The 14,514-nt window shown below is 49.0% G+C and overlaps 7 protein-coding genes across 7 annotated transcripts; 4 read left to right on the forward strand and 3 right to left on the reverse strand.

Annotated features, from left to right (window-relative positions):
• Window positions 1-1,966: 1,966 nt before the first annotated feature.
• Window positions 1,967-4,168, forward strand: ASPWEDRAFT_118518 (Zn(II)2Cys6 transcription factor; the record flags this gene model as incomplete). The annotated part of the gene is made up of 2 exons (XM_040828831.1): window positions 1,967-2,635; window positions 2,693-4,168. 2 exons carry the CDS (start codon window positions 1,967-1,969, stop codon window positions 4,166-4,168), a joined length of 2,145 nt encoding a protein of 714 aa, XP_040684436.1.
• A 452-nt stretch (window positions 4,169-4,620) lies between these two features.
• ASPWEDRAFT_175872 (uncharacterized protein) lies at window positions 4,621-6,732 on the reverse strand (the record flags this gene model as incomplete). The annotated part of the gene is made up of 12 exons (XM_040831428.1): window positions 4,621-4,750; window positions 4,824-4,929; window positions 4,986-5,099; window positions 5,183-5,322; window positions 5,373-5,502; window positions 5,556-5,565; window positions 5,622-5,673; window positions 5,720-6,148; window positions 6,221-6,411; window positions 6,465-6,526; window positions 6,582-6,609; window positions 6,673-6,732. 12 exons carry the CDS (start codon window positions 6,730-6,732, stop codon window positions 4,621-4,623), a joined length of 1,452 nt encoding a protein of 483 aa, XP_040684437.1.
• A 327-nt stretch (window positions 6,733-7,059) lies between these two features.
• Window positions 7,060-7,339, forward strand: ASPWEDRAFT_44745 (uncharacterized protein). The gene has a single exon (XM_040836335.1). The coding sequence runs from the start codon at window positions 7,068-7,070 to the stop codon at window positions 7,245-7,247; it is 180 nt and encodes a 59-aa protein (XP_040684438.1). The 5' UTR covers window positions 7,060-7,067; the 3' UTR covers window positions 7,248-7,339.
• A 968-nt stretch (window positions 7,340-8,307) lies between these two features.
• Window positions 8,308-10,114, forward strand: ASPWEDRAFT_175873 (uncharacterized protein; the record flags this gene model as incomplete). The annotated part of the gene is made up of 6 exons (XM_040831429.1): window positions 8,308-8,545; window positions 8,615-8,849; window positions 8,915-9,155; window positions 9,219-9,402; window positions 9,471-9,672; window positions 9,727-10,114. 6 exons carry the CDS (start codon window positions 8,308-8,310, stop codon window positions 10,112-10,114), a joined length of 1,488 nt encoding a protein of 495 aa, XP_040684439.1.
• Window positions 10,115-10,684: 570 nt separating this feature from the next.
• On the reverse strand, window positions 10,685-11,139 carry ASPWEDRAFT_118827 (60S ribosomal protein eL42; the record flags this gene model as incomplete). The annotated part of the gene is made up of 3 exons (XM_040828851.1): window positions 10,685-10,724; window positions 10,795-10,979; window positions 11,044-11,139. Coding segments are annotated over 3 exons (321 nt in total), but the record flags the coding sequence as incomplete, so codon positions are not given.
• A 663-nt stretch (window positions 11,140-11,802) lies between these two features.
• Window positions 11,803-13,159, reverse strand: ASPWEDRAFT_44748 (uncharacterized protein). The gene is made up of 3 exons (XM_040836336.1): window positions 12,918-13,159; window positions 12,619-12,871; window positions 11,803-12,547 (listed from the first exon to the last, which is right to left on the reverse strand). Exons 1-3 carry the CDS (start codon window positions 12,978-12,980, stop codon window positions 11,949-11,951), a joined length of 915 nt encoding a protein of 304 aa, XP_040684441.1. The 5' UTR covers window positions 12,981-13,159; the 3' UTR covers window positions 11,803-11,948.
• Window positions 13,160-13,196: 37 nt separating this feature from the next.
• ASPWEDRAFT_44749 (ubiquitin family protein) lies at window positions 13,197-14,461 on the forward strand. The gene is made up of 4 exons (XM_040836337.1): window positions 13,197-13,471; window positions 13,582-13,636; window positions 13,767-13,849; window positions 13,934-14,461. The coding sequence occupies exons 1-4, from the start codon at window positions 13,461-13,463 to the stop codon at window positions 14,016-14,018; spliced, it is 234 nt and encodes a 77-aa protein (XP_040684442.1). The 5' UTR covers window positions 13,197-13,460; the 3' UTR covers window positions 14,019-14,461.
• The last annotated feature ends 53 nt before the right edge of the window (window positions 14,462-14,514 follow it).

Genomic DNA, 14,514 nt, shown 5'->3' on the forward strand with positions numbered 1-14,514 from the left:
GAGTGAGCCGTGGCCTCGTCCTATCATCTCCTCGAATTCTTCTGCAGTCGGTAATCCCCCTCGGTTCCTCTCAAACGATCCCTTGTTGCTGCATGGCGTTCTTGAACTGCCTTTTTCTTTCTCGTCAGCCCCCGTGTCCCGTCGAGATCTACCAATAACCACCGCCACAGATCCTATGATCTGTCATTGCAGATGCGAACGAAGTTTTCTAGAAGCCCTTCCTTCGAAGGATCGACGTCGATCCTCAGGCTCACGGACGGCCCTCAACCTTTCCCCGGACCAGTCCCGATTCGTGTGATAGGATGGGGTGCTATTCCCAACTAATATTTCCATCTGTATGCACTATGTCGTGCTACATGCCCCGTGCCTTGGGCCCTGGGGTCTGAGAGTAAGAACGGGGTTTTCCGTCGTGTATCGTGTGTTTGGAACTTGGGGAGGACGCCGTGACGCAGGTTCGAGAGATCGGGTGTCAAAATAGATGATCAACTGGTCTTTTCCGATGGTCGGCTACGGACAACAGGATCGGATCCATTTCGGTTTCGCGAGGTGTTGGTCTATTCGCGCGACTAGTGTGCACTGCGACTTTGTGTCGTCAACCATGCAGGGATTCTGCCATTCTCACCATGGCCAATGCCACCATCATATCGCGCACTATTAGTTATTCTCTACCGAATCTACTTCTACTATTACTACAGGTAAGGCAGTGGCTCCATCAATAATGCTGCATGACAAACCTCGCACTTGGACCCAACTTGCAGCAATTAGAACCCTGCACATGATCCGTACTAAGCGCCCGGTCAGCGACTTAGCAGCCAGCACGCTCAAATTGGTTGATAATAATTATCTGTGTCCAACCCCCCTTAAGCTAATTCCTCGAGGCAGCACGCAAGGGGGCGATCGACGGTGCCACGCTTTTGCTTAGTCTTACTCCGTACAGGGATGCATGCCAGATGGCAGTGGCAAGGTTACAAGTGACGGAAAAGAGCCTCGGCAGAAGTCCATCTCTACATAATCCACAATTGTACGGTTTGATCACCACAAGCCCAGATTCTCAAGAACTGGAGAAACGAGATTTCAGCCTTGGAATGGGTCCAACCCCAGACACAGTATCTCACTATGGAGGAGTATCATGTATGTGCATATTTAGTAGGTCCACGGCAAAAGTGGTCCATGACCGTACGATCTGTCATACCCATCTGTGATCCAGCAGTTCCCTCATCTGGAATGGAATCGACGAGCAAACTCTTTTTTTTGCTTTCTCGACGCATGGCAGAGGGATCAGCGTTGGGGGGAACCTTGATGGGCTTGATCACCGTGATCACCTCTTGGAGGCGCCATGCATGGTGTAGAGTTTTCATGCTTTTATTTGATTTCATATTTTATTTTTCTTCTTTGCCATTCTAGAAGACGCATCATTATTGACGCAGAGATAATGTTTCGGTGTGCAATCGTGCATGGGACTGGAGAGTCTGAGTCGGGGGGAAGACGTTAAAAAAGAAATAAAGGGGGGGAGGGAAGATCCTATACAGGGTATATTAATCTAGTTCCATCCAGGACGGGGGTTTTACTCGATTGAATTATCTCTTGTCTCCAGCATCATCGTGAGAGAAGAAGAGAGAAGAGCAAAAAAAAAAAGAAAACATTCTACCAGAAGATCGTCTGAACTCCTCTTTTTCTCCTCCCCCTTACAAGTTACAAATCATTTGTCTCCAACTGATCGCCGTCCGAACCGTCCAACTTTAAAGCATCATCTCCCCGCTTATCCCCAGCACCTCCTGGGTGTCAGACTGCATTTATCTATCGATCGGTTAGCTGCCTATCACTGTCCTTTTTCCATCCGCCTTTTTATTTTCTTTCTCTTCTCTATCACACACCCACACACGCGGAATACATGCTGGAGATTGTGTGAAAATAAGCCTTTGTTTATTCACTGTCCACCTCCATCGATCGATTCTCCCCACTCGCGATGGCCTCCATCGCTCGTCCAGGAGGCAAACGATTACCTATTAGCTGTCAGGCATGTCGCACCAGAAAGATTCGCTGCTCTCGTGATGGACGACCGTGCCAGACCTGCGTCCGAAGAGGACTCGGTGCAGAAGACTGCATTTATTTAGGCCAGCCCCGACTGTCATCCGAACAGACCGCGACCGCCGACACCATGGTGCATAACGAACTGCTCGCCCGGATCCGCAATCTGGAGGAACAGCTCCATAAACAAGTCGGCTCAAATTCGAATTCCAACTCACAGGGCATCAGCAGTAGCGCTGGCAGCAACAGCGATCCTCTGTCACCGCAAACGACTCCGAGCGCGACCGGCAGCGCGTCCGAATCGGACAGCGCCATCGGGATGGAGCCGCGAGGGCCATTGCTGGGCAATGTGGGCTCTCTCCAAACATTTACATCGGGCTATGTTCGCTACTTGCCCTCAGCGTCGCAGTGGAATTCGGTGGTCAAGAGTTCCACCGGAAGTGATTGTCTACAGAATATCGATGCCGAGATCCCCGACGACGACGACGATTTGCAAATCCCCTTGGTTCGGAATGGAAGTGTCTCGAGAGGAGAACTGCTGGCAATTCTCCCTCCTGGTCGATACTGTGATACTCTCAAGGATGTTTATTTCCGTGTCTTTTCTCCGGTGTGTTTCGCTTTCCTTTCTTGGAAGATAGCAAGCCGTGCTGACCGTGATTGATAGCTTTTCCATATTCTACACGACCTGACCTTCGAAGCCGAATACCAGCAATTCTGCCATGACGCTGGCAGCGTGTCATTGTCATGGCTAGCGTTGCTATTCACCATCCTGGGCATTGCCGTCACAGCCTTGGATGACGATGACCTTTTACTGTCCGACCTGGGCCGTGAGAAGACAGTCAGCCGGAACATCAAGGTGCTCTCCTCGCGATACCGATCCGCGGCAATGCGCTGTTTGGCTGCCGACGGTGTCACATCGCGCCACTCTATCAACTCCCTCCAAACACTTGTGCTCATCTGCTATGCACGAACCCACCGAGGGTTGCCGACCTGGACCTTGCTGGGCTTCTCACACCACGTGGCCATCTCTATGGGCTGCCACATCGACCCCGAGCGATTTGCGCTGGGTCCTATCGAGCGGGAAGAGCGACGACGAGCATGGGCTGGTCTCATGATGCTGTACACCATCCAAAATTCTTCCTTTGGCAGTCTCGACCAACGGCTTCTCGCCCAGGATGTGAAGCTACCAGCCGATATCAACGACGTGGACCTGCTCACGGGCTCAGAACCCAGTACACGCCCCACCCAAATGACCTATCTTCTGTTGAAATTCCGCCTCTACAAGATCTCCGCGATGATCTGCGAGGCCATCTTCAGCTTCCCTTACAGACCACGCCTGACCGTGCCGCAACTCGAGTCCGAGATCCTCGCCGTCCAGGAACGATGCGATGCGCAATACCAGTTTGACACGAGCCGCGGACCCTTGCCGACCCACCACCTTGCCAACCTGAACATCCTCTACAGCTATATCCACCAGCTCTTCCTGCTCCTTCTCCGCCCCAGTCTCTGCCGTTATCTTCAGGGCGAAATCACACCCGATACCTGCGCGGCCAGAGCTAAGTGTGTGGCATCCGCCAAGGCATCTCTGGTTATCTATCAGTCGCTCTACGAGTCGTCTCAGTTTGCACAATACAAATGGTACAATGGCGGTCTAGGCAGTTTCCACGCATTTCATTCGGCAGTGGTCTTGTCTGTCGTTATGATGAATCCCAGCAGCCAGTCAGAATTCGTCGAAATCAAGGATATTTTATGGAATTCCTTGGATGTCTTTGCTGCGTTGTCCAACCGCAGCGCATTCTGCAGCAAGGCAGTGCCAATCTTACGACAGATTATGTACGTCACCCCCCTTCCCCCTTCCTATACCCAAATAAAGCGAGAGAAACTAACAGACAAAAGTGATGTTGCTTGCTCCCGCCAGCAACAACAGCAGATTTTCAACGCCGAATCCGTCGTCACCCCTCCCACTACCTTCATGGCCCCAACCCCAACGCATCCTTCAAGCCCCGAATATGGTACTCCGATCGAGAATTTCTTCCCGCAACTTCACCCGCAGAACTGGGTGGGCCCTTCCTCTGTGCCCTGGGACGGGTTTGGAATCCTCACAATGGATCAGTGTGGATTTGGTCAGGTTCCGGGGTAATTTGAAGCTCCGTTGTCTCTTTGAGACTTAGAGCTTTAAATTTACTACCAGGGCTTATATCTTGGTTTGAGTCCTCGGCAGGACCGGGGGTTCGAAAAGGACACCTACCCAAAGGATAACCAGCCAGTCAGGGGTCACTCCAGACATCCCCCAGCGCCCGAAGTCGGGGAGGACTAAAAAAGACAGTATAGAGTAACAGGGCAAGAGTCTTGATTTACTCAACAGAAACCCTTACTACATGCTGCACTCTACTGCACCGTTTGGGTGTGGAATACACGAGCACAAGAATGGCTTCGAGCCCGATCTGAAATATGATCCGGTTTTGAAAAGCCTCACCAAGTACTGGTCTGAAATGAAGAAATTCTGAATTCGTGATCATTGGAAACAACATGCCACCAGACATGAAAGGCCAGTACGTCAATGAAAAAACAAATCGACCAAAATCGCGTTGGTTAGTCAGTGTCTCTCACTGATCCAGCGACCTCTACATGCTGCGAACCCATTTTGGCGACATTATCGGGCGCGATGACCCTGTCGCCGAATGCAGCGGCGATTTCCTCCAGTGTCTTCTGTTTAGTTTCACTAAAACATTCAAAATGTCAGACTGTTTCTCACATAATAGCAATTCTTCTTTCTTTCTGTAGGAGTGACTCACGGGAAGTAGAGATAGGCAACGGCCAGGAAGAAGCAGGAACACACCACGAAGACGTAGTAGTAGTTTTCGTGGATGTTGGCAAACGCACTTGGGCCGGCTTCGGTGACTGCAGACAAAGTATTAGAAAGCCCTTTGACTTAGTCGGGATATAAAAAATCTCACCAGCGACGTTGACGATGAAATGAGACGCCGCTGCTAAGCCCATCACCTTACTTCGAAGGGCAATAGGTAGAACCTCAGCGCCGTATAGCCAGGTCGTACTGTTAAGCATACCATCTGCAGATCGCCACATCAGATAAACGAAACTTCGACGGAAATTTTCTTTTTAAGACGCGTGAGACACGTAAGACTAGACTCACAGTAGGCAACCACGAATAGATAAATTCCAAGAATAGCAAACCCCTTTCCGACGCGGTTGTCGGTGTTCTGGAATTCTCGTTGCATGACAGCAGCATAGATCTCGATAAGGATAATCCCCGCGAGACCGGAGATTAACATTCTAGAACATGTCAACATTTTTTACTTTCAGCCGATCCACTGTAGACGTACTTTCGTCGACCCCACTGATCAGTAAGGTATTTTGTTGTCGCGCAGTTGATGATGAAGGCCACGGTGCCGTATACGGCGGCCAAGGCAAGAATGGAGTGCGAGCCGATGCCTAATGATTTGTATAGAATTGCTGCAAATGCCAGTTAAATTTATGAGGTCTCCTATATGTTGGAGGAGACTCACTCTGATAGTACTATGAATGCCTCTCGTTAGTCGTCTTCTGTTAATTGATCACGACAACCAACATACCTGAATCACATTCACACCAGTAAGACTTGTCATTGTTTGAACAGCAATCGATCTGGGACATATTAGTATTATCACATGCATAGCTTCTCATAACCTACACGAGCACACGGTGTCTGAAAAGCTTGAAGATCTCCCGGTACGAAGTAATCTCTCGTTCCATTTCGTACTCGATCTGCGTACGCATGAGCATAAACTCCTCGTTCACCTCATGCGAATGCAAATCCCGTCGTATCCTGCTGAACTCGCTGCGCGCTTGCTCGACCTTGCCGCTTCGAATGAGATGGCGAGGAGAATCAGGCATGAAGATGAGCAGGCCAAAGAACATGATGATACCCCACGGGATCTGAATCCCCAAAGGCAATCTCCATTGTACCGGTCCGTATGAGGCGTAGCTACATGCATATCCGACCCAATTTGATGCCATGGTTCCAAAGGAGATACCGCAGCCTGATATCCCTCCGATCAGACCCCGATAGCGAGGATCTGAGATTTCGCTTAGGTAGATGGGTACGGTGCCAACTAGTCCTCTGATGGCCAAGGGTTAGTGATATGAAACTTTCGCGATTTATCCTGTCGTGAAACCCTCAGAATTCACTCACCCAACAGCATATCCGGCCAGGGCACGACCCGCAAGGAACATCCCAATGTTGACCGACGCTGTTTGAATGACAGTCCCAATTGTGACAATAATACACATCATCTCCATAAATCGAAGACGGCCTAGTTTGTCTCCGATAAACGTCTGAGTGAAGGCACCGACTGCCTCACCGGCAATGTAAACAGCGACGACCTGGAGAAGTTAGACATCATCCATGCCAGTGTGTATGTATAGCCTTGACATACAGCACCGGTGAGCCCCTCTGAGGGGTGGCCCATATAATCGATCCAGCTTTCATGGGCGATTGCTAAGGAATCTACTCAGTCCTTCTGCTCTGGTTAAAATGACCAGCCCGCACTTACTCGTCGTCGCAATACCCGTATCAAAGCCCTACTCCACGGGTGATTAGGATCTCTCAAAGCCCCACGTTTCATGGGCAGTAGATCTACTCACGAATAGAAACGTGCCAATTGCGGCAAAAAGAGCAACGCCAACCGAATACCACAGAGTCATCTTATCGAGTTTCCAGCATAAAAAAGAGAGCAAGCCATCAACCCTGCGACCAGAAAAAGCAGTCTATCATCGTTAAGAAGGCAGTCAAGCAACGGGCGATGTCCGACCTGCCGAGTGTGTGTAACGCTGAACATGCCACTCGGAGGACTGCCGATAAGAGGCGCCCATTGGGTTCAAAGCCGGGGAAGGTTGCAGAATACGGGGAAGCTATTGCGGGGTTATCCCTCGAGACAAGAAAAGTCACTTGAGCGATTGAGCCTATGTAAGGACTGAATACGGGGTTTTCCATCGTAAGGTAGCTTCCAGTCAAGTGAAGATTCATTATTCCATTGCAAATGAGCCATAGTGATGCTTTTATTTCGTACACAGGCTGCTGCAAGGCAGATTATGAAAGTAGTATGGGTAGAACAGTGTTCCCATATAGCAATGGTGGAAAAAACAGGTTTCAACGAGGATGTGGTAGATGGCGAAGAAGAGCAAGGAGAGAAGAGGAAGAAAAGGACGTGGAGGGGTAGTGGTCAACACAAACAGCGCACGACGTCTTTCTGCTCGTCTGCTTCCCTTCCCTTCTTCTGTTCTTCTTCTCTTATGCAAAACCCCCACCACCTCTCTTTTCGTCACTCTCCCACAACACGAGCGACTTGTTTGCTTCCTTATTAATTAGTATGGAAATGCTATTCCGCCAAACTAATTTCAGAATGGAATGGTATCCATCTATTCCGTCTGATGAACATCTATTAGTGCCACTTTGCTGACGGGGAGACGGTCCGAAACAGACCGTCAAATCCACAGATGATCACTACAACCACATCGTCTACCGCCAGTTCCATCGAAATCGATACACACAACGTGACACCATAATGATGAGACAATAATTTCCATTGTCCTGTACCAGTTCATGGTGGATCGCCCATTGAATTCGTCATACAGAGAGGGGCAGGGCGGCAGACTCGTCAATTTTAACTTTTTGGTCTCAAGTGCACACCAAACATTGGTGGCCGCAGCCACACATGGTACGGATACGAGCCTTCAGTTTCGCTAAAGTGGCACTGGCATCTGCATGCCCTCTTAGGGCGGTTTGTCGGAAGTAACTAGCAAAGTTACCGAGTGGAGAAATACGACATGTGTCCCAACTGCTGTTGAGTTCGTCGACAAGGATCCCCTCGAGTTGACGAGACCGCTCCTGTGTCTTTTACTCCATGCAGGAAAGGCTGCTGGGGCCAAAGGTAGCCCCCTGTTTAGCGGAAACAAAAAAAAAAGGGCATTTCAAATTCACAAATCCTTTAGGACCCATCAGAGAAGGTTAGTAGGATGCATCGTGTTTCATTTTGCTGCTCTTTCTCCCAGCGAGTTGATGCTATGGCACCAATGAACCCTGCCAAATTAACGATCTGCGGGACTTACTGGGGCGTGTTAGTAGTTGAGCGTTAAGGTACCGCATATCAATTCAGGAGGGGGGTTCTTCCAAATTGAAATTTCATGTTGCGATGATTCCTACGTTGTCTCAATCCCAGGATTCTTTTCACTCCAAGTCTACTTTGTATTGTTCGACATCATTCCTGAAACCCAGTCACCATGTCGCCATCGATCATCACCCAACCCAGTTGGACTAAATCCATGTCCAACATTGAGCCATACAAAGGACCTCCGAGAAATATCGAAGCAATTGATGCAATTGACTTTGGTGAAAACTTGAAGCCAAAGAACTATGAGATCTTCGGCACCCATTCGGAGTCCAAGATCTTGATTCTGGACGTTCAGATCATCGACTCGACAGGCCAAGAGCCTTACCGTGGCGATGTTCTCATTGAAGGTTAGTTGAGACCGTGAATATTCATGCCATTGAAGTGCCTGGTCTAACGCTGGTGGTTACGTGGCATAGGAGAGCGGTTTACCGCAGTCGGTATCGTCCCCAACAAAGAACAACTCCAGAAGGACCCCAAAGTTCGCAAATTCTATGGCAAAGGCAGGACCTTAATGTCTGGAATGGGGGATGCCCACACTCACCTCTCATGGAATGGAGGTGACTTGGGTCGGTTGGGCGAATTGGAAGTAGAGGAACACACTCTCCTCACCGCCAAAAGTGCTCAATGCTACCTGGACTCAGGATATACCATGTACGTTTCTACAGTGCGATCCATGTCCAATATGCCCAGATACTAATCTCGGATCCGTATTCAAGGTGCTGGGGAGCGGCGTCTGCAAAGGACAGATTAGATGTCGTTGTTCGTAACTCTATCAACGCCGGTGACATTCCTGGGCCTCGCTATCTCGCCAACGCCAAGGAGATTTGTCGAAGAGATGGCGACCTCGTCCCGGGAATTACAGCTTACGCCGATGGTCCAGATGAGATGAGAGAGGTGGTTCGCCGCCATGTCGACTTGGGTGTCGATCAGGTCAAACTCAGCATGTCCGGAGAAGCGGTGAGTAGGATTTCCTTTCCTACTTGGATTGGAGTGCATTCAGCTAATCCGAGGTATACGAAGATCACGGAAGTTCGCTCTGCTCTGGACTGTTACTTCACAGACGAAGAAACCGCTGCATGCGTGGACGAGGCTCACAAGCATGGCCGTAGGCTATGCGCTCATGCCCGTGCACGAGACTCGGTGACCATGTGCGCCCGACACGGTGTGGATGTCATATTCCACGCCTCTTATGTCGATGATGAGGGTAAGGGAGTGGAGCAAGAACTTGACCCATCTATCAATATGTCTTGGGCATGGCTAATATTTGTGCAGGGATGAATATGCTGGAAGACAACAAGACCCGACATGTTGTCGTGCCCGCGCTAAACTTCCCAGTGAGCATCTTGGAAGATGGAGAACGTTTTGGATACGCGAGATCCAAAGCCGAGCAAGTAGGCTACAAGACGGAACTTGATACAGCAATCCTAGGGTTGCGTGAGATGCACCGACGGGGGATTGTTGTGCTTCCGGGAGGGTATGTACTTCCGCTTGACCCCTGTAATAATCCCGGCCTAACACTGAAGTACAGGGATTATGGCTTCGCTTGGACTCCACACGGAACATATGCCCGTGACCTTGCCCTTTTCACTAATTTGCTGGGCTTTACCCCCCACGAGGCGATTATTTCTGCAACGGCCGGCGTCGCGAAGCTCTTCATGCGCGAAAATGAGCTGGGTAAGATCAAGCCCGGATATTATGCAGACTGTGTTCTTGTGGATGGCAATCCTCTGGACGACATTGAGATCCTGCAAGATCACTCAAAACTCAATATTATCATGATCAATGGACGCGTGCACAAGGCGGGTCGGAAAGAGTACATCGCGCCCATGGTCGATGGGACGAACGGTGTCACATATGAAGCCGATCTTGACACGGAATTTCCCGAGGTCAAGAAGGTCATGCAGAAGGATTATTAACGGTAGGCGAGGACATCGAGCAATCGGCGTGTGTATATCAAAACCGGAAGCTTGCTTCAGTTTGGGTATTTGAAAAGATAGTTAATGCGATTCATGTCTGTATACCTGCATGTGCTGCGAGTATAGATGCGCACTATACATCATAACGATGGAATAAATGTTATCCTAGAAAGCTTATCAGTACCTGCGAACTCTAGTAATCGTCAAGGTTGGGTATCGCCTGTCATAATCCACCACGTATCGGTAGCATTTTACCATCGAAACGTAAGCAGGTAAGCAGATAAGACTGTCTGGTCGAAAGCCACAATTGAACTGTGTATCTACATAGTAGACACTCTACACAGGGTACTTCCACGACACAAGTGTCTAGTCGATGCCCTACAGTCGAACGGTCTTGTGAAGATAAATAAGAGATTCGTGAAGAGACTCATAAACTAGGAGTCATGATTTTCTTAAATATGAATTCCTATTTCATTTTTTTTCCATTGCCAGTATGTCATAAGCCCCCCGCCGGAAGTATTGGAGCAGATGCAATGCAGGAAACCCGAGCCGAACAAGAAAATCGCAAGCTTAGAAAACAAGGGCGGCACCCTTGGTCTTCTTATCACCACTGTAGAGAAGAAATAAAATTAGCATCATGATCAAGGCGCGAATAGTTGATAATAAAAGATATAGCGTACCCCAACTCGAAGTGCTTGCATCTCTTGAGAGCGAGCTGCTTCTTGGTCTTGCAGGCAGTGCACTCCAGACGCAGGACGATCTTCTTGGTGGTCTTGGCCTTCTTGTGGAAGACGGGCTTGGTCTGACCACCGTAACCGCTCTGCTTTCGGTCGTAACGACGCTTACCCTGGGCGGCAAGGGAGGCCTATGTATCACATCTGGATTAGCATGTGCTGTCATTATCTCGAAACCGTGGGGTCGCTATTCACCTTTCCAGCCTTGTACTGGGTGACCTTGTGCTGGGTGTGCTTGTGGCACTCCTTGGACTTGCAGTACGTCCGGCGGGTTTTGGGAACGTTGACCTGAAGGGCGCAAAAGAGATATAATCAGCGTCTGTCAAAACGTGGTACAAATGTTTGCTGCTGCTGCTCCAAATTCCTGTTCATCGAAGAAGATTGTTCGAAATCGATTTATCGAGCATCATCGGGTGCTGACTATTTTAGATAGAAGCAGCAAAGGTATCGAGTGAAGCTTCATGGTAGACGAGGTCTCATCGACGTAATCGCGAAGAACTTTTCGTTCGCACCGATCGCAGTCCTTTCGCGGGGAGTATGTTTCTTTCAAGATATCACACCGTTCAAATAATCGACTGTGGATTCGCGACTCTTTCTCTCGTCTTTCTCGCTCTTTTTTCTTCTTAGGAAAAAAAATAGTCGTGTTCAACGGCGGTCGATGTCGATTTTATCGGGACGATTTTGTTGCATTCAAGCCCTCACCACCGATTAAAATATCGGCCCTCCTCCACCCGTTGACCGATTTCTCTCAAAATTCTCCGGTTGCACAGGAAGGACGCAGCTTTCAAACGATAACGAGGGGATAGAGTCCTTACCATTTTGACTGACTTGGCCGGATCGCGGTGTTGGTGGTCGTTGGATTGTCTCTTGTCGGGGAGGTTCGAGTCGGGCTGGACGTGGATTGTGGGATTTCGTTCGCTTAGGCCCTATTCGGGTGTGGCCTAACCGCATCGGGGAGTCCAACGCCAAGCCTGCCGTAATACTTCTGCCTCAGGCATAAACGTATCCTTTTTACATCGCATCATTGGAAATTCGATCAAAATTGCCATGTCTTCATGCTATGTACATATCGCATAACAGGTCGTCGTTAAACAACGGGATCACTGAAAGCCCTCTCCAACAAGAACACATTCCCCTCCCCCATACCATGATGTTCCTTTACAAAACTCAAAGCCTTTTTCATGTCCAACAACCCAATCTCCCTTCGAGGACCCATCCTGCTTAGGCCAGTACTTCTCTTTTAGATTTTGGTTAATTTCTTCGATCCTTTGTATCAGCTCATTGACGCGCTCGCGATCAAAACTGCTTCCGTCTGGGTTGGGCTTATCAAGCAGGAACCCATCATGTGTGATGAAGCGTGCAAGCGCGATATGTGATGAAGGAACGGTGTACCTGGGGTGGATTGGAATACCCGCAGCTGTGACTTCATCAAAAAGATCCCGTCGCAGGTGGTGATAGGTATAGTCATCGCCTTCTTCGTCAGTAGCCGGGACAAAGCTCAGAGCGATGGCTGAGGCGTCATAGCTAACGACGGGCTTGATCAAGCGTGCTCGGTGATGAAGTGTGTAGTTCACAATATCAGGCAATGCCCCAGTCTGTGAAAGACGGGATACTATCTCGTCAATCTCCTCTGGAGACCGCGAATTAGCTAGCTCGAGAGTTGTCATGTGTAACCCGGCCGACGGCGTAAACCACATGCCTATGGAATTGCTATCTGGTGAGCAAAGATACGAAAATCGGGCGTCGGCGCTGGGAACAATGATTACTGACTTGGAGCAATGCTTCGGATTTCCTGCTGGACTTCACCCGCCAGCTCCCTGATATGCTGCGGCGGTCTTGCGTAGAAAGCCAAGTTGTTCCTTGAATCAACAAATGGCGATCCGTCCGCATTCTTTGCCTGCACATGCAACTTCTTCAGGATCTCGTCGACTTGCCATCCTTGAAAGTTCGGATTCAGGATCTTGCTCTTAAAGTCAGCAGCCCTCGTGGTTCGGTGGGTTTCGTAGCGCTCTTGTATCTTGTCCTGTTGGATGGTTAGACGGTTTATATAATAGAAGTGACAGACATACTTTGTCATCTCCATGGGCAATAATAAACTGCTGGAATGGATTTTGTACTGTGTTCTCAGTCATGGTGCTCAAAGACTGGTATCGGTTTCGATTGTGCTAGAAAGTTGGCTGGGATCGAGCTGAGAATCGAGCTGAATCACGCGAGGCGCGGGAAACGAGATATATATATATGCAACTAAGAGTTGTTATTGGAGCAGATTACAAGAGCAACAAGGAAATAGAAAGTAAAAATAACAGTAGAAAATCATATTTTACAGCTCTACAGCTCTACAGCTTACAAACGCTCATAATGCTTGCTGCCTTGGGGATTTCCTACACATCCCCCGAGATGTAACTGAACACTGCCGCACCAAAGCCATCCATCCACTCCACCCCACCGAAACCCCGCCGGCGAAGCTTCCGTCACCATCTCCAGTTCTAACACCTCGACATCTCTTGTCGCTAGCAGCCTTCGTGTTCTTTTCTTTGCTCTTTTCCCCTTTCCTTGAGCACTTCTGGTTATATTGTTTTATCTGTGGTTTATACCCATAAATATCTGTCAAAATGTTGATCAAGTGAGTCTCACTGGAGGAGCCCCGTTGTTGCTGCATCAGTTGCATCATTGGTGGTTGCAACGTCTATCCGAGGCATAGAACAGTCGCTGACCACTGCTTTAACTAAACAGAGTCCGTACTCTCACTGGCAAGGAGATCGAGCTGGACATTGAACCCGACTACAAGGTACTTTAAACTGCCCTTTGCCCCGATCGACGAAATCCACATTCAACCTCGATTCCCGATTATACCTGTCATACTGTTTGATGGGGCCCAAAAATGTCAAAGCTGGACAGTTGCTAAAACAAATCACCAGGTCTCCCGTATAAAGGAGCGTGTTGAGGAGAAGGAGGGCATCCCCCCTGTCCAGCAACGATTGATTTTCGGCGGAAAGCAAATGTACGCACCTCCTCCGTCGATATTATCACACCTTGAATGAGATCATTCTCTGAGCTGTGCTGACAATAATCTGGTGAAAAATAGGGCGGATGACAAGACGGCCTCAGAATACAACCTCGAAGGTGGTGCGACGCTACATCTCGTCCTTGCCCTCCGTGGTGGCTTGTAATCTACACCTTTCCCATGCCACAATACATAACTCTTACAGTGAGGCTTGTTTCGGACACCAATAAACATCACAGTGTGGTTTAAGGGGCATTTCAAATAGTCATGTCGCGAGGAAATGATGGACTGGATGAACGGCGGTATTCAGCCTGCAGAGCTGGTTGCGCACAGGGATACCCACAAGACGCGGAGTAGGAAACCGATAAATTGTCACTTGTGCCAGTCAAAGTGAAGCATACATTATCTCTATGGGGCTATGTTGTTTCCCAGGCTGGTTTCCTGAACCAATTATGCTTGCATTCTTACGGCTCAAGGCGTGATGATTTCCATTTGGCTCATCGGGTTAGACGAATTTTATGTATTACACCAACGCATTGATGACAACCATTATAAAAAAAATTATCAAATAAGGGACCTATCCAACTCTGGTAGACATCTATCACGCAAAGCTGCATCGTACGCCATGTAACAAGAATGTAAGATATAATATGTGCTTCTGC

This window comes from Aspergillus wentii (genome assembly GCF_001890725.1).
Source record: "Aspergillus wentii DTO 134E9 unplaced genomic scaffold ASPWEscaffold_8, whole genome shotgun sequence".
Classification (NCBI taxonomy): domain Eukaryota; kingdom Fungi; phylum Ascomycota; class Eurotiomycetes; order Eurotiales; family Aspergillaceae; genus Aspergillus; species Aspergillus wentii.

Coding starts and splice junctions, on each gene's coding strand:
- ASPWEDRAFT_44748 (XM_040836336.1), bottom strand. CDS start 12,980: ATGACTGAGAACACAGTACAAAATCCATTCCAGCAGTTTATTATTGCC. Junction 12,872..12,917: donor TTGCCCATGGAGATGACAAA/GTATGTCTGTCA, acceptor ACCATCCAACAG/GACAAGATACAAGAGCGCTA. Junction 12,548..12,618: donor AATCCGAAGCATTGCTCCAA/GTCAGTAATCAT, acceptor GCAATTCCATAG/GCATGTGGTTTACGCCGTCG.
- ASPWEDRAFT_44745 (XM_040836335.1), top strand. CDS start 7,068: ATGAGCCATAGTGATGCTTTTATTTCGTACACAGGCTGCTGCAAGGCA.
- ASPWEDRAFT_44749 (XM_040836337.1), top strand. Junction 13,637..13,766: donor ACATTGAACCCGACTACAAG/GTACTTTAAACT, acceptor ACAAATCACCAG/GTCTCCCGTATAAAGGAGCG. Junction 13,850..13,933: donor ATTTTCGGCGGAAAGCAAAT/GTACGCACCTCC, acceptor GGTGAAAAATAG/GGCGGATGACAAGACGGCCT.